Raw genomic sequence first — 19268 nt, forward strand, 5'->3', positions numbered from 1 at the left:
CGGAGCCACATGGCTTCAAATCTAAAAGGGCACTTACCTTTACTAAGGCTGTAGTCCGTATCAAGGAGGAGTGGGTTGTGATCGGAGTCGAGAGCCGGCTTGATGAAGACGGTGGCCTCCGGGAAGGTGAGATGCCAATGCGCATTGCATAAAGCTCTGTTAGATCAAACATCAAGAAACACGAATAATAAAGAAATAATAGATTCGTACGACACAGAGATTTAATGAGATTACACCCTAGCAGTGGCGAGGAAAAACTCGCTCTGAAACCCTAGCTGCGTGAAAACCCTAGAATACAATGACTTTCTCAACAAGCAACAGTACATTATATATACTCCAAAATCATGGGTCGACCCATCGGGTCGTGGTCGATCCGATCGAACCATACCGTGGGGGGTGTAGCCCTCGCACCTTCATCACAGATCTCAGAAAAATTTCCATTCGGATCGCCACTAAAATATGTCAGATCGGGTCAATCTTCAAAACGGGTCAAGAATTCGAGACAAACTTAATAAATCTCCACCTTGCCTTGAATTCTCCTCCAACAAATAAATGAGGTGACATATGAAGTCAAAGAATCCAAAATCAAATGAATTTATAATAGGTAAGGAATTGATTTGAGATAATGAAATATGGGAAAATTAGGAGGCATTGGCAAAAAATGATTTGCTAGATAAATTTGGCAATCACCCTTGATAATTATGGTATAGAAAAAAAAAATATATATATATATATATATATTAAGTATTAAATAGGTCCTCCCTTGCCGGTCTGAATCAATGAATTGAACCTCAAAATAGGTGGGCTAAGAATGTAAGAACCAAAGGGACCGTTAAAATCTTCAGGCCACAGCCAATACTTTAAATATATGGTCTTGAAATAATAAAAGATATGGGTATATGCTTCATGTTGAGGGCTTGAGCCTTCGGTCATTCGAGAAAAAAAATATTTTCTTCTTGATAAAAATTCATCACGTCGAGAGGGTGACAACATTTGGTGTTTACACTAATGTGAGTCTAACACAGAACCAGGGTGGTCCGAGACGAAAACACATGTGCGGTGGCTCCAAGAAATTAGGTGCAACGGCGAATGTTTGATTACAAAACCTCGCTTCCTAAGGTGGAGTATCGTGTCCGCTCCAAGCCAACTACGCTAACCCCATAAGATTAACTACTTATAGTAAATAAAATGTGGGTATAACTAATAAAACCCAAAAAGATAGAATTAGTTACATTAGGTCCCTCTACTTAATTTCCACCGGAAAAAAAAAAAAAAAAAAAGTCCCTCTACCTAGTAATATCATATGATGGATTTATGGGTCTAGAAAGAATCATTGTCAAAAACTCTAATCCATTAGAACAACTAACTCAGAAAATCTTGACCATTGATTAAACATAGACTTTTCTACAACTCTTTTCAAATATAATTATTTAATATTAAATTAATTTCTAAAAAAATTATAAAATTTCCACTAACCTTGAAATTTTTTTCTAGTCTATGATAAAATTTTCATAAGATACCTCTCTATTTGGAAAATGAACTCCATATTGTGAATCTAATGCACCAATATTTATCCAATATAGATATTAATTATTGATACATCAAAATGTATAAAGTCCAACTGTAATAGTAAAGACCTCTCATATCTAGAGACGAAAATAACTATGGAGAGAGTCTTGTTATTTAAATAATTGACCACAATCCACACAAGACTCTTAAGATGATTCTATTTGATACACATACAATATGAATACTCCTATTTATACTTAAAAATTATATTCTAAAAACCTGTAATTAAAAAACCAAATTCTATCTCTAGTTACGAACACTTTTAGGTTATGACTTGTGGACAACAACCACTGATGAAATCATGCAAATTAATATATTAAACCAAATAAATTAGATTTGGTTCATATTTTTTCAATATTAGGATGTACCAATCAGCTGACTTTAGCCTATCTAATCTAAAGACAACCACTAGATTTGTGAGGACCAGGATTATTCCCTTTCTTCTTTCTTTGTTTCTCTCACCTTTGAGACCTCCTCTGGGGATTTGTTGTTTTTTCGGTGGCGTCTCAAGCTTGTTTACTTTCATAAATTCACGTGGATCTTCCATATATGCTTTAGAAAAATGTTTTAAGTAAGATCTTAAAAACTAGGCTTGGAGCAGACGACCTACTCAACATAAAAACCCGTTTTAAATATGTTATAAATATGACAAATTCTGTTAAATTGGAAGTGGGGAAATGAAGGTTGATGACAGTTTATTGGTGACCAAGTCGTGCTTCCCACTCTTCTGCACGTGTAAATAATGCCCAAAATGCAGGATGAGATGAACCAATTGAGAAGCTCTCTTTATAAGGAAGACAGCCGGATTTTGGATCAACATTGGAGTCCTTAGAGGGAGGAAGGGAACTTTTGATCCTTCTCTCTCGCAGTGGGTGTTAAAGAAGCCATTCAAGGCTGCCCTAAACTAGGTGACCCGGCCACTAAACCATCCTCCTAGTTCTAGCTCTCGTGTTCTTTTTTAGTTTGAGACTTTGAGATATTTTAATCTCACTTCTCCTCTCCTCTTCTCTTTGTTCATCATCTTCTTTCTCTCTTCCTTTGAATATTGTGATGGGGGTGGGTGTTGATGATGGGTTTTCCCTGACAACGCCGCTCATGCTTGATGAGGAGCAACACCGGCCATTTGTGGTTAAGGATGTGAGAGTTGAGGATGTAGAAGCCAACCCTTACCTTCGTAGTACAGGCACCGCTACCTTCTTCAAGACTTGCTTCAATGGGCTCAACGCTTTGTCAGGTTCTTCTTCTTCATCCAACTTCCCCATTTTGTTCGATTATTTATTTTGTTTTGTTTGGGGGGTGGGGGGTTCGATCTAGGGTTTACCAGTTGCCGCCATTAGGGTTTTTTTATTTTTTTTTTATTTTTTATTTTTTTTTATCATGTGGGTAAACCTAACACCATTACGTGGATCATAGTGGCATTGTGGCAAGAACTTCAGGTAAAAAGGAACAGAGAAAAAAAAACTCCTAATATGAAGTTTGAAACTTGAAAATGGCTTTGGTACATTGCGGATTTGCAGTAATGGTGTGTGGACGAATTTTTGTGGCTAGCTGGGTTTCAAGAAATTTCCTGCTACTCAGCTCGCAGCCAAAGAAATGACATCTTGAATGGTAATCTAGAAAACACTAGAACTTAAAAGGGTATTTGTGAACAAAGGAAAATGAATGATAGCAAGAAAGTTCCTTCAACCCGGATAACAGCTTTTCCGTGGTGAGGAGTACTGAGTTGAGATAAAGTAAGATAAAGGGTATATATAAAGTCTTATGTTTGATCCTTTTCTCTCTGATACGAGCAACACAGAATGAAATCGTCCAAAGGAGTTGGTGACATATGTGTGTATGGTGCTGTCTGTAGGCCCAATTTTAGTGAATGTCTTATTCTCTATCATTTTCCCTGTCTTTTTCTTCTTGTCTCCCACACTCATATCAAGGTTCAACGGGGAAGATGAAGCAATCCCCCTCAGACCGTGACTCTTCTCTGTTTTTTCTTTTTCCTCCAAGGATGAGAAAACAAGTAAGCAACGGAAGATACAGCCTTGTCTTTGACAATGCATTAAAAAACACCTTTTTCCCCCCCCTTTTTTACAATTATGTTGATGAAAAGTTGATTAATGATCACTATTCTTTATTTTGATTACAGCTTTTGGAGGGTACCACTTCCTAGTGATTTAGTAATCTAGTTTTATGTCTATGCATGAGTTCATCCAATTTTAGATAAACTATAAGCTGAAATTCCATTACTGTGACTTGTTTATCAGGGGTCGGGATACTATCAGTTCCATATGCACTATCAGAAGGAGGGTGGTTGAGTTTGATACTTCTTTTTTTAATTGCCGCTGCAACTTTCTACACAGCCTTGTTAATTCGAAGGTGCATGGATGTCGATAAACGCATAACGACTTACCCAGAAGTCGGTGAACTAGCATTTGGGTACAAAGGGAGAATGGTGATATCAATTTTCATGTATACAGAGCTGTATTTAGTTGCAACTGGATTCTTGATATTAGAAGGGGATAACTTATATAATCTGTTCCCCAATATGGTCTTGGAGGCTGCAGGATTAAGAATTGGAGGGAGGGAAAGTTTTATTATACTTGTTGCCCTCATCATATTGCCTTCAGTGTTGTTGGATAACTTGAGCATTCTCTCTTATGTTTCTGCCACTGGGGTGTTGGCCTCTTTTATTATAATTGGCGCTGTTTTCTGGACTGGAGCAGTTGATGAAGTTGGGTTTCATGGAAAAGGAAGGCTTTTGAATTTGAGTGGTATCCCTACTGCTGTCAGTTTATATGCTTTCTGCTATTGTGCTCATCCAGTATTCCCCACTTTATATACTTCTATGAGACACCAACATCAGTTTTCCAAGGTAATTAGAATCAATTCCCATTTGTAGATCTGTTTCTAGCATATCCATCTTCCAATTTCACAGATATGACCTTGTTTCTTGTTGCAGGTCTTGTTGTTTTGCTTTGTTGTGTGTACTATGAGCTATGCATCAATGGCTATATTGGGTTACCTTATGTATGGATCAGATATATCTTCTCAAGTGACACTGAACCTGCCAACTGGGAAACTTAGCTCCAAGATAGCAATATACACTACTTTGGTGAATCCAATAACGAAGTACGCATTGATGATTACTCCAATCGTGAGTGCTATTGAGAATTGGCTTCCATGTCATTACAAAAATAAGCTCATAAGCCTCTTGATTCGGAGTTTATTATTGATTAGTACAGTCATTGTGGCCTTGACTGTTCCATTTTTTGAGTCTCTGATGGCACTTGTAGGAGCATTTCTAAGCGCGTCGGCTTCGATTATACTGCCATGTCTGTGTTACTTGAAAATCTCAGGAAATTATAGAAGATGGGGAACTGAGCTGGTGATTGTTGTGGGTATCATGTTAATGGGAGTATTGGTTGTAGTTGTAGGTACTTATACATCTTTGCTCGAAATTGTTGGTCATTTGTAGAAGTTGGAATCCTCCTAGTTCAGATTTGGTAAGTTAACTTGTTGGGCAGATTTAGAACTATTAATGTCATAAGGGAAATTTCTTAGTATCTCCTAGGCAATCATCCTCTTAAAGAAGCTAATCAATCTAAAGTCTCAAGCCATCACCATATTCAAAGGAAGAGAAAAGAGAAAATGATGAACACCTCAAGTCTCAAGCCAAAAGAACACAAGATAGAAGGATGGCTTCAGGGGCCGCCATCGCCCAAGTCTCCAATTCTATTCGAATCGCGAGAAGGACATGTACTTTCTCCCTCTCAGTTGTCCAAAGTTGAGGCAAAATTGCTTCTGTAAATCAAGCACGCCCTTCCTTCTATTTCTTGATACTTTTATAACTGTTCCATAGAGAGCATCCTTATTGTGTATTCTGTATACGTGCAGAAGCATTGGATGTAAGACTTGGTCATTTTTAGCAGGATTTGCCATGTTTAAAACGGGTTTGTATTGGGATAAGTTTTTGTGATCTTAGCGTGACACCTTTTTGTAAAGCACGTAGGATCCACTTGAATTTATTATTGAAAATGATGTTTGAGTGGTATACCCTAATTTTCGATAACTAATTTCATATTAATTTCCTTGATTTAATGCACCGTTATTGCTTGTAAGTCTTAACCTAAAATTTTACAATTATTAGGGATATCCAAGGATTAAAGTATTGTTATGCATTGGCTAAATTTAAGAAACCTATAAGAGGATATTATATCATATCAGAGATACGTTAAAATATGTTAAAAATCAAGGATTAGAATATTGATATCGATCATTGTATTAATTGATTAAATTTAAGATACATATCAAAGGGTATTGTATTATATTGGAGATATTTTAAACCATGAGAATATCTAATTTGACTTTCTACTCTTAGGATTTTGGAATATTGTATGTGTATCCAACTGGATTATCCTTAGGGTTTTGTATAGGTCGTCGGCAATTGTTTAAGCAACTTGACTTTTTTAATAATTATTTTTGTCAAAATCAAACCTAAGAGGATATTATCGTTGTCGTTAGACTTTGTGTGTTTTGGTGTACCAAAGTTGATGTTTATATTAGTTAGATATCAATGCTTATTAATGAATGGAAGAAATGTTCAATATAGAATTCACTTTTAAAATGAGAAGAATGTCTTGAGACAAATTTTTTGCCGTAATCGAAGAAAGTTCCAAGCTTAATGACAATTTAATAAAGGATAATTTACAACGTTACCCCCTAGAGAATGCCACAATTATAAGAACACCCTCTTTGTTTCACCAAATTAGACTCAGACCCCTTACCGTCGGTCACTGTTAAGGAATATACTTTATATGTTGATGTTAGCTATTATATTTTATTTTAAATACCAAAATACCCTTACTTAAATAAGAAGTACCTAAAATACCCATGTAATATTGTACAGATAATATAGAACTTCTCTTCCGAGTTCAGACTGAAACTAAAAAGAGCCAAAAGTTATTACGCTTGATTGAAAATCTGGTTTGCCTACCATTCCACTATACCCACAGCAGAAAGTTAAAGGATAACATGGGAAACAGTGAAAAATTGTTGAAGCTCCTACCATTGCTATTCAATATTGGATCAAATAGGCGAAATTGGGACTTCTGCTTACGATTACTTCCATTAGAAGTTTTGATTGTTGCTATCTCTTCCATTACTGCGTTTGTCGTTTTTCAGCTTCCCTTTGAGTACAAAGATGGAAACCCATTTCCGACAATCTTCTTTGCACGTCGTTCGTCGATGTTTCAGGCATTCCTAATCTGACTTACATTGGCATTCTCTAGATCGATTTGTGTAGTCCATCTTCGTAAAATTTATCAGATCGCAAAGTGTAGTAGATGCTTGGGTTTTGCATCGATGGCCTCTGCTCTTGTTATACTAATCTGTGTTATCATTTTGACGGTTTTCTATTGGATCTGAGAAAAATAGAGTAAATGTAGGGCTCTTTCATCCTTTTATCTTTATTTTTGTGTGCCATGACTTCTATGCAAACATCAAACCATGATGCCTTGAATATCAATATCAAACAGTATTACTTGCTTGGGCTTTTAGCCTGCATATCAATATATCACAACTCTTTACAAAAAAAAAAAAAAAAAAAATCAATATATCACAAATCCTGCAGCCCTCTTTTAGCTTGAGTGTCAATATATCACAACTCTTGCAGCCCTTGATCTCTTTATTTCTTTCATTAATGGAAATTAATGAATATATTTCTATGTTGAAAAACGGGTTTCGCTTGGTTGCCGTTGTAGCCGTTCGTCGCCGATGCCACTATCATCGTGATCTCCAGAGTTTTGAACGATAGCCTCTACATTTGAGGTCTCTGTGAAGACGAGTATAGATAGGGATGAAGAGGAATTGGGTTAAAACATGAGTTTTAATGACAAGGGTATAACGGTCATTTTAACTCTTCACTTCACAGTGCCTAACAATAGGGGGTCTGAGTCTAATTTGGTGAAAGAGAGGGGATGTTCTATAATACTGACATTCTCCATGGGGTGACGCTATAAATTACCCTTTAATAAATTGATCATAAACAAATTTTAAATATTATTATATTATTATTAAATAATTATATTTGAAAAGTATTTCACAACAATTTTTAAGTCAAATCGATGGTTGAAATTCTTCGAATTAGCTACTTCGATTGATTAGGGTTTTTTACCTTGACTAATTTCATTTAATAAATTTGCCATGCGATATTATAAAGTGGAGGGACTTATGTATAATTAAATATCTTTATGGGGTTAATCAATTATATCCAACTACGATTGCACATATGAGTAAATAGTTCTAGTTACTCCATTAAATTAGACTCATAAATAAACAATTCTATTTTCTTGTACTCCTTGTTCCTATGGCTGGTAGTTCAAAAAGCTACAATCCTTCCGAGAGTGTGCACTTCCACGTTTTGGGTAACATAGAACCTCTTCTTCGTTGTTTCATTTCAAATATCACTAGTATCCATTGGTCGGAGAATGCTTATAGAAAAGTTGATAATCCATGTTCCAAGCATTGCAACACTAAAACATTTCTCCTGTGTTTGGTTGCATTCTAGGTTAGACAATACATTACAAAAAATATACCAAATCTTAGGCTGTATTTGGTATGCATTTCCATTCTGAGAATGTACATTTCCATTCTGAAAAATATAGAATATGTTCTTAATTGAGAATGAAAACATTGTTTGGATAAAATATTTGTTTAAAATGCATTTTTTTTTTTTTTTATGTTATAATGCTCAGACATTTTATTAAACACCTCATGGAAGAATCTCTTCGGTGAAAATCTCAGACAACATTGTATCAATAATTCACAAATAAAAATATAAAATTTTGAATGGTTTCTTAGATAGTATTGCTTAAATCGATCCCTCAAGTCCCAAAGGATGGTGAAAACCCGCCGCCTTTACGCCGACCTTCGTCGGAGTTCCTTGGGAGAAGCGGTTTTTAGAGAGAGAAAGAAAAGTAGTTTTTGGATATTTGAAAGAATGAAATGCTATTCCTTGGGAGAGAAGGTGCCTTTCATAAGATTAATGGCAAAGCTATTTTTATTAGGTTGTGCTGAGAGTTGGATAATAGAGAATGCAAAATGAGATTACATCCCATTCCAGAATGGGATGCAGACCATGTTCTAGAATTTTGAGAATGGAATCCTTACCAAACAATATTTTTAACCATCCAGAATGTGTTCTTGGTCCATAATGCATTTCAAGAATGCATATCAAACACAACCTTAATTTCAAAAGCTCATTATATGATTTCAATTTCTTTCAAAGTATAGTCATATAGTTCATTATTTTTAAATAATTTAGAGCTATGTTCTTAAGGAGTGATATATACTGGACCCACAAAATTTTGAGATAAAAAACTATTTCTTAGAATTAAAATGGAAAAAATAGTTTCTGTTGTTTCTATACACAAACAGGAGAAACAAAATCAAATGGGCAATTAGGCTACAATTGGTAGTCATTCTATGAGAAACGACGTCTCATGTTAAAACCAGAATATTTCGTTTCTATGTTAAAATTTCGTTTTAGAACGAAACTCAAATGTTGAAACATGGTTATCATGTTCCAACATTTTTCGTTTCTGACATTTTTTTACTCGATTCGTTTCGAAAAAATAGAAAAACAAATCGTGGATACCAGACGAAAGATTCTATTTTCTTATTTCCGTAAAATGAAAAAATGCTAAGAATATTTTTTAATAACTATCAAAAGCAACCTTAGTATGTTTCCTCCCCACGACAGTTCCATTGGGCAGTCAATTAGGCTTTGTATTGTAATGATTCTGTTTTTTAAACAGGATTCTAGGATTGGCACACTTTTTTGCATTTCTGTTTTTTTGGAGTGATTCTGCACAAAAAATATTGTATGGTAACCCCAAAAGAAATTTGATTTTGTAACCTGCAAGAAACAGAAACCCGTATGGTTCACACTTAACAAAATAGTTTCTGTTAGAAACCATATTTACATAAAATGTCATATTCACCATGGGTGTAAAAGTTGTGATTTTTAAATAAAATCTAAAGATAGTTAATGGTTTTTTAATAAATTTTAAGTTATAAAACCATTAATACACAAATAAATAAAACCCAAATATGACATAAACAAGAATAATGATATGATCAAGTTCCATATCAACAACACGGTTGTCACGTCAAATATGAAATATTTCAACGTGTTTCCTTGTGATCAATTAATATGATGGTCATATCCTCCTTGCGGATAATTCTTGAAACTGATCATCAATATCCTCATTGGGATGGTGGTTGTCTACCCACATGAAATGTCCAATATGGATTTCATTTGTGGGACATTTGTAAAACCATACTGGGTTTCTTTTGGCACAAGATACTTTCAACACCATTCGGCCTTGTCCACATGGACACATGGGTTCTTCACTTGCATTTCTTTGTAAGACAATTAGTTATATGCAATCGATTGTTACGTACGTGGATTTGTGGGTGACGTGGCATGGGTGTAGTTTATTTGTAGTTACTTTTATAATTTAATATTTATGTTGTTAATAGTTATTGGGCAGTTTTATAGTGGTTATAGTTAATGGGAGAAGAGTTGTACGTGGATAAGAGGAGTTGTAACTACTTTGAATTCCTATTTAAGTGGGGATTGCTTTGTATGAAAGAGAGACTTGAATGACTATTGGTTCTTAAGTTTTCTCTATTTTGAGAATGAGGTCATGACTTCCTCGATAGGGTTAAGAGGTTGGCTACCTCCCAATTAGTTGAGATGTCATAGCGTCATCTGTTAGGCTACTATCCATTTTATTTCTTATTTAATTTTTCCTAGTTTAATTCTCTCCCTATATAATCTCCTATTTTTTCTCTATTTTAATTTATCTTATCAAATCCCAAGAAAAAATTGGCTACGCACGTATCAAGTGGTGTCAGAACTCAGGCACGGCACCCACCCGTGGATTTGTACATTTTCTCCTCTGATAAATGAGGTCATAGCTTCCTCGATTAAGCTAAGCAAAGATCATCAGAGGAAGCAACACTGTAGTTCAATTCCTAAAAGAATGGTTTTGAGGACAAGATCAATTTTAGGGGGATGGATTGTTACGTTCGTGAATTTGTGGGTGATGTGGCATGGGTGTAGTTTATTTGTAGTTACTTTCATAATTTAATATTTATGTTGCTAGTAGTTATTGGGTAGTTTTATAGGAATAATAGTTAATGGGGGAAGTGTTGCACGTGGATAAGAGGAGTTGTAACTACTTTAAATTCCTATTTAACTGGGGATTGCTTTGTATAAAAGAGAAACTTGAATGACAACTGGTTCTTAAGTTTTCTCTATATTGAGAAGGAAGTCATGGCTTCCTCGATAAGGCCAAGAGGTTGGCTACCTCTTAATTAGCCGAAACGTCATAACCTCGTCTGTTAGGCTACTATCCATTTTATTTCTTATTTAATTTTTCCTAGTTTAATTCTCTCCCTATCTAATCTCCTATTTTTTTCTCTATTTTAATTTATCTTATCAAATCCCGAGAGGAAATTGGCTATCCACAAGTTGTCTTAATTTGGAATTTTCTTCAGACCAATAGCTTCGGTCAAAAAATTTTGGAAATCAAGATTTTGTTTAATATGTCTTACTAGAGACTCCTACCGTCCTCACATTAAATTAGTTGATAAAGTTGTTTGGACTTAAGAGGCCTCAATTCATGAGATTGTTTTTTGGCACTATCTTTAATGAAAGTTATACCATATAGAGGTTATTGCCTCCATTGGTTGGCCCTTGTATCCTTTTATTGTCTAGACATTGATGCTTCTTTTAATATTTCGCTCAACAAATAAAGGGAGAAAGGGTATTGAAAGAGAAAAAATGATTTCCTCAGTAGTCAACAGGGGTTCGATTTGATCATATCCCTTTGACCCTGTATGCTCTGTGATTTTTTGTCTCTGAATTCATATCCCTTTGACCCTGTATGCTCTGTGATTTTTTGTCTTTGAATTGATAAACTGATTCGAAAGGTGAAATTGAATAACTGATTGAGCTTCATCTCATTGAACTCCAATCTCTTCCTTTTGAATATAGAAATCCCCATGACAATAGACCTTCCCACCAAAAACCTGTCTAGTTCTTCTAGGAACTCCCGATCCTCTACATGACTAGTTGAAATTTCAGGTCTTCCCCTCCCTGAGTGTTCATATAGAAGAAGACCAGCAATTCAAATCATGTAAGAGAAAAAGGAACAAACAACCCTTAGAGATAGGCCTGTCGATAATAGAGTACAATGATAGATGAACTCAAGAGGAAAATAAGTACAGTGATACACCACGGAAAATCCTGGGTTTAGGCAACTTCTTCATCCACAAATCCTTACTAGAAGAAGAAAGAAAGAAATAAATAAATCGAAAACCTATAAATAAGCAAAACCATTGGAGAGAGAGAGAGAGAGAGAGAGAGAGAGAGAGAGAGAGAGAGAGAGAGCATGGTGATGGCATATCAAAGACGGTGATGGCTCCTATTCTTCGTTTTAGCGATGTCCTTCTCTTCTCTGACTATTCTCCAAATGCAAAATGGTGTTAGGGTTTACAATATACCCTTGAAATACACCTTTTATTAAGTTTTGAGAGTAATTTCTCCATTTACCTTTTTTAACTTAAGTCACCTATCTGTTCCGCGCTTTTTGTTCAGAATTAATTCTGAAAATGCTTTTCATGATCCAAAAAAAGGGTTCCAAAGCCTCATAAGTACTCGGTTCATTTAAAAAAAATAAGAATTAAACCGGACTTACCATACAACTTTTACCCCATTTCAGTTCCAAAAAAATGAAAAAACATGAGAACTCATCTTTTAGAATGTTACAGTACAAAGCCTTCGTAAATAGTAAAAACAGGTCTAGTTTAACCTTAACCGATGCGGACCGGTACCAATCCGATCCGGAGTTTTAAAACCTTCCAATATGCTCACTTGGGGAAGTTTCAAGGTTCAACCGCAAAACACGTCTGGTTTAACCTGAAAAACGGAAACGGGGTTCCCAAATATTCCAACTTCCAAGTATCCCACGGACGTCTGGTTTAACCTAAAAAACGGAAACGGGGTTTTAAAGCTACTCTCTGGTAAAGCAATAAGTCCAAACTTTAGTATATAGTGGGGTTTTGAAAGCTAGGGTTTTAAAGCTACTCTCTGAGTTCTCTCTGTGAAGTTGTGAAAGTAGGAAATGGCGGAAGTAACTGATACGCATCAGAGTATCGATGGGGAAGAGAAGACAGTATTGAAAGATATGGAAGTGGAAACCATTGAGACTGTTCAAAAGCCAGATCCTTCTGAAGAACACCAGACCAACGGCGACGAAAAACTGAAATTGAACGGTGATCAGCCGTCCGCGAATACCTTAAATGGCGATTTGAAGCGAGCGAGAGAAGATGGTGACGAGCCAGAAGAAGACGACGGCGCTTCGAAGAAACAGAAGGGCGAGAAGTCCGTGGAAGAAATGCGCCTCGATAACTTGGGGCAAGATGATCAGAAAGAGGAACCCCAAGAGAAAGACGAGGAAGGTAAGAAATCTGGTCCTGTGAGTCTCGGCCCTAAGACTTTCAGTTCGTCGGAGGAGATGTTCAATTACTTTTGCGATTTCATCCATCACTGGCCTACTAATCTCAGCGTTAACAAGGTAGCTCTATTCATTAGTCTTTTTTGAATGACATCTCTCCCGAATCTAGTTTTTTCAGCTTCTTTTTAATTCTGAATAGTGACTAATGACTAAATTCTTAAATGTACAAATCAAATAGGCTCTGTCTGGATGGAATTTTCCTTTCATCTATAAGGTCAAAACGTTAGAATCTCTCTTCGTTTTGGTTGATGGCATAAAATTTGTAAAAAAATTCTTATAATGTGAGACATAGTTCACTGCCCATATCTGTTTGTTAGATTGGTAAAAATTTTACATTGAAAACCAAGTTGCATACCCGCGTATCGTTTATTGGTTTACATTAAAAACTAGGTTCCATTTTTGCTGTCAAATCCAGTCTTATTTAGGGTATTTTATTGATGTTCTGTGCTGATCTTATATGCTTTGAAATTCATTCCTCGTCTAAATATGCATTTTTAATTGAAAAATTTTACAGAGCTCATGTGATGGTGAGCTAACATCTTGCATTGACTATAAAATCGTTTTGCATCCATAATTTGTTTTCTCTTACCTATTTTCTGGCATAGAAGTTAAATATGTATGGTCACCCATCCTATGATTCTTGCTGTTATATGTAGCTCCTTTTTTTTTTTTTTTGGGACACGCTTATAAACATATTGATATATTACAAGACTCAGTCCTTTTATGAGAGCTTTGGTGTGGGATGATGATCATATAAATGGTCTTATTTGCAGTTTGTTAAACTTGAATGGTTTGATTAAAATAAATTTCAAGTGGAGACGGACGATTGATAATTGATAATTGATAATTTTGATGAGGTCTAAGGGTTGCATCTGTGATGCAGTACCCAGGCTACTAGAGAAGAAGAACCTGCAGCAACATGAAAACCAGGGTTTTCTTGGTCATGCCAATGATTTGAACCAACTTTCTGGTTCAGTTCTGCTTCTGTGGTTCAGAGTTTGTTTAGTTCTGGTTAGAATCATTTTTTAGTCGCCAATGGGATATATGGTCACATGCCAAGTATTTTTGGATTTTATATTATAAAGGATCAATACCATAAGCCCAAGTATAAGGGATTGGGTGTAACTTCTACTTTCTTTTTTCTGTTTTCTTCAAGGTTTAGGCTAGCTTGAGTACATATTGAGTTTCTATTCTGAATTGTTTCTAGGTTTGTAAGAAGCTTGGGAATTTGGTTCTATAAAAATTAGAAAGTTTCTGTTCAGATTCTTTGGCTCTCAATTCTAGAAATTTAGGAAAGTTTCTAATTGACGAGTTCTGCTAGGAATAGAAAGTTTAGGATTTCTGTGAGTCTATAAATTTGTGATCTGATGTGCCATGTCATACACGATTTGATGAATGAACGAATGAAGGCTTTGAAGTTGTTAGGCTTTGTGGATTTCAGGCTTATTTTTGTGGGATTCATGAGTGTTACTTTTGTGGATTCAGAAGTGGACTACTGTGGATTCGGTAGTTGTTTCTCTGCTGTGGATACAGCAAGGGTACTGGTGAATTTCAGCCATATAGGTCAAGTGGATTGCCGGTTATATCTTTTCTTCTTTTTGGCATTTTTCCATTTGTAACTTTCTTGACATTCTAAAATGTTTTGAGTAGCTTGCCCATGTAGATTAAGAAAACGAATGGCAAAAGATGGTTCTGAGTTTGTTGTCCCTTGTGATCTGTTGGCTTCATTGATGCAGCGAAAACATATCATTTTCGCTTTGATGTATGCTTTAGAGGGAAAGTATGCCAATTTGACCGAGGAAGTTGTTGAAAGATGATATACTTTAATACCGAAAAAAAAAGAGTAGGATTCAGAATAAACTAAAAAGAAAGAAAATTATAGGCTAACAAAGGTCAAGGAGGAACACTCAACTCAAGGGTCAATGAGGAGCACTTAAACTCTAGGTCTCTAGGTGACTCGCTTACCCAAGTGTTGCACTCACTCACCACAGGAGGACCTCAAACTCATATTGGTGGTCATACGGCTCACCTTAAAGTACCAAAATAGTCATTCACTTCCTTATCTTCAAACCAAAAATACAAATATGTAAGGGGAGAGACAAGACCCTTTGGAAAAAAGAGTTGTTGAAATGGGCCCTTGGAAATTAACTGTTGGAGGGAGAGAAAAGTGGAGTTGAGCAATAAATTCTCATGATATTGTGCTGGCTTCATCATTTTCCCCTGCGTAAAATAACTCATCTGAGAGTTTGAAATTGTCGTCATTTTTCCAAGTGCTAAATTGATGCGGATAATCCTTTCGTTGTGGTTCGTCAAACCATAGAGGTTTACTCTAGTCTACTAGAGCGGTGAAACGATCTTTGGCACGTCGTTGATTTTGTTGATTTTTGGATCGATTTCAGAACTTGCTCACCACAAGAATCAGATTTTGCTTTGATACCAATTGGAATTTTTAAGCTCCTAAAAATGGGAGGATTCAAAATAAGCTTGAAAATAAAGAAAAATATAGAATAACAAAGGTTCAGGGAGGACCACTAACCACTTAATTCAAGGGTTAGAAGTTTAGTCTGCCTCTTGGGGTACTCACTCACCACAAGAGGACCTCAATCTCACATTAGGGCTTATATAGCTATACTAAAAAGTACAAAAAGTTCTCTTTTATTTATGCTTGTACAAGCCAAAAATACAAATATATGGGGGAAGAGAAAATTACCGTTGGAGTAGAGCTGTTGAGATAGAGCCGTTATAGAAGTGGAGTGATGAGCAATAAATCCTCATGATATCTTGCTAGCTTCACCATAAGCTAAAGGAAGAAGGAAGGAATAAACACTCAAGTCGTGTGGGTCTAATTTTTCCAGATCTGGTATGTTCTGTTTTGAATCTTAAGTGAAGTTCAGGGAGGAGTTAGACATTAGTTAGTTTTGTTAGTTCCTAGCATGTTGGTCATAATAGGAGTTGACATTTAGTCCAATACATGGTTTTATTTCCCCTTCTTTGTTACAGATTTGAAGTTGTGTTTGAATTAAGACTTTGAGAAGGCTCTCATGAATTCTATTAGTAGTGTAATCAGGTTCTGTTGTGCCCCACATTTTATGCGATAAAGATTTCTGGTTTTCTCTGCAACTGCTTGTGTGCAGGTTCACAGTTTTCTAAGGTGGATTCTTGGGATTATCTAGCTGGTGGGCTCCTGCTTCTTCCTTCATCTCTTCTTTTCTTAAATTCCTAGAGCACATAATGTGTCAGTTTTCTGAGTTGTATTTTGTATACCATGTTCTCTGGCTATATATTATGATCTATTCTTATTCATATATCTTGCCTGTAATCGGATTGCTTTCAAACTTTATTTCTGAGTTCCCGCTGTAGTATTTTCTTACAAATCTGATCATCAATTTTGGTCTGATAATACTCTTATACCATTTTCTCTCTACCATACTGTGTTTTTTCTATTCTAAACCATCAAAGTCACAACAGTCGTGTTCCCTGAGAAATCTGTATCTCTGTAATCAACTGAATGGTCTGGTTCCCTCACTCTATCTAAGTTTGGCTTTCATTGGATTAATATTCTTTTGAGATATCTGCTTTCTACAATATAATCTTATTTTACGCTGTTTCTGAATTATCTTATTACCCTTGTATGTCTAAATCTGATCTGCTATTATGTGTTGATCAACTAATATGTTCTCTGTTGTGTTCATTTTGGTTTTGGGCTATTCATGATTTGAACACCACTATACTAAATCGCATGCCTATTCCATAACTTGTTCTTTTTCTAGGCAACACCTGTCAAACACTTGGGAGTGATTAGTTGATTATCTCACTATTCAAAATGTTACTATCTTTGCTTTCTTATGCATCTATCATAGTATCATATACTAACTAATTTACTGTGTTACCTGCATTGTTATATTTATTCATTTACCTCATAAGCAGCTTGCTTTTGTCCAAGCCAGTTGCAATTAAATCCTATCCTCCTGTTCTACAGTACGAGTACATGGTGTTACTTGACTTGCTGAAGAAGGGTCATCTGGAGGCAGACAAGAAGCTTGGTGGAGGGGTCAATGCTTTCCAGATCCGCTACCACCCTATGTGGAAGAGCCGGTGCTTCTTTCTCATCAGGCATGATGAATCTGTTGATGACTTCAGCTTCAGGAAGTGTGTCGATCACATACTCCCCTTGCCTGAGAACATGAAAGCCAATTTAGATGCCAGTAAGGCATTGGGTGGGCCCCATCATAAGGGCAGAGGTGGACAAGGTGGTGGTGGTGGAGGTGGAAGGAGAGGTGGGCGTGGCCGTGGAAGGGGTGGTCGATCTAGATATTAGTTGGGGGAAACTACCTGTTATTACCACCGGTGGGGTATCATTGGAGTAGAAAGATATAAAGGGTAGGTATAAAATGAATGTTATGGCTTCACTTCTTCTATCATATGTAACCGTCTAAATTTTGACCGTACTGAGCTAGATAATTATTATTATTATTATTATTTTTGGTAGGAGTTTATTATTTTTCTTGGTTCAAGTTCATTTCAACCTCTTGTCACAATCTTTGATACGACTTGAATGAGCAACTACGAGTCAATCTTATACAGGGGGATAAATTTACCGAAATAAAATATACGGGGGGATAAGCCCACATCCTTGTTAACGTTCTACAGCGTCTCATTTCGATCGCAGCCCCTCCTGTTTTTAAACAACTGAACCCTGGATAGCAGCGGCAAGGTTTTAAAACTCGGTATCGGTATATCTCATAGCTGAGACAGATATGATACAGATCGGTATCGGTAAGGATTAGTCAAGGATCGGAAATGTACGGTTTTTCTGGATCGGTCATGGTATCGTGGCTAGGATCGTTTAAATAATTTTTATTTTTTAAATCAAAAACCTAAAAAATAAGTTATTGAGGGTGTTCTTTTTCGGGATTCTCTTGATGTCAATCTTAATATCTGTCAATCAGGGCCTCTCAAAATTCATTTGGCTTGTCACCATGTCAAGAGCATCAACAAGAGCCCGATTTTGGTCGATAACATCTACAATCACGACCAGCCTCCCATGATCCTTCCTGAAGTTTACGAGAGCAACTTTCCCAATCTCTACGTACTGCTTGAAAGGCATTGTTGCAACTGTGTGAGAGAAAGAAGGAAGCTTCAAGGGGGTCTAGGGCTTTTTCCCTTCTTCGATCTACTCGAGGTTCCTCACTCTCGCTAGGGCTTGTGGCTTGGCACAACCCTTATCGCCGTTGTCTTATGCAAAAAATGAAAAATGAGAAGCTATGGAAGACAGTAGCCCAGGAAGAAGGTTAATCAATTGCATGTATACTCTTGAAGGGTTCATTGGATTGCAGCAGCCCAGGAAGAAGGTTAATCAATTGCATATATAATCTTGAAGGGTTGATTGGATTGCAGCCAACTCTGCATTTGCAATCGTCGGCCGTCGTTGCAATTGCTATCTCACCAACCCTTTACAATCGCTCTCTCTCTCTCTCTCTCTCTCTTCCTTTAAGAGTTTTAGTTTTAAAAATTTTTAACGGATTGAGTTGGATCGGTCAATCTGGATTGGTATCTGATACCCAGGACAATACATACCCATCTCAGGATCGGTCAGGTATCAGGATTGGTCTCCGCTAATATCGATCCGATATAGCCAATCCGATGCCGATACTTGATTCCATGCTTAGTGGGACAACATTAAAGTACAAGAGTGGGTATTCACCAAGCAAGGTTTTAAAACTCCGGATCGATATCAATCAAAATTGATCCAGATTGGATTTAAACACTCCCCTCCGCTTTAAATTAATTTCTTGAGCCATTTCACCCTTTAGCAGTGGATCGTTCTCAGCTGATTTGAGCAATCTTGATCGAATCGAACAAGTTTTTGGACCATGCTCACCACATTCTTGGTGGTAACAAAACCAATAATTTCTATAGTAGAAAGTCCAAAATGTGTGGCAAGTCTTTCAGGTGTAAATGCGCAAGAATAAAAGTGTTAAGGGAGAGGGTTCCGTAAAAGGCATTGTAACTTTAACATCAATGTGGGTTAATGAGAGCATTAATAGAAGCATCAACAAGGGTGGGATCATTTCTAGTTACCCAAAATAAAAAAAAATTTGTCATTTCTCTCTCCACCCATAT

General features: G+C 36.4%; 2 protein-coding genes across 2 annotated transcripts; both read left to right on the forward strand.

Moving 5' to 3' along the window:
• The first annotated feature begins 2402 nt into the window (after positions 1–2402).
• Positions 2403–5611, forward strand: LOC122076079 (amino acid transporter AVT1I-like). Its single transcript, XM_042641363.1, has 3 exons — positions 2403–2803; positions 3825–4432; positions 4520–5611. Exons 1-3 carry the CDS (start codon positions 2620–2622, stop codon positions 5033–5035), a joined length of 1308 nt encoding a protein of 435 aa, XP_042497297.1. The 5' UTR covers positions 2403–2619; the 3' UTR covers positions 5036–5611.
• Positions 5612–12670: 7059 nt separating this feature from the next.
• On the forward strand, positions 12671–17641 carry LOC122075111 (protein EMBRYO DEFECTIVE 514-like). Its single transcript, XM_042640017.1, has 2 exons — positions 12671–13205; positions 17125–17641. Exons 1-2 carry the CDS (start codon positions 12753–12755, stop codon positions 17461–17463), a joined length of 792 nt encoding a protein of 263 aa, XP_042495951.1. The 5' UTR covers positions 12671–12752; the 3' UTR covers positions 17464–17641.
• The last annotated feature ends 1627 nt before the right edge of the window (positions 17642–19268 follow it).

This window comes from Macadamia integrifolia, chromosome 4, assembly GCF_013358625.1.
Source record: "Macadamia integrifolia cultivar HAES 741 chromosome 4, SCU_Mint_v3, whole genome shotgun sequence".
NCBI classification, from domain to species: domain Eukaryota; kingdom Viridiplantae; phylum Streptophyta; class Magnoliopsida; order Proteales; family Proteaceae; genus Macadamia; species Macadamia integrifolia.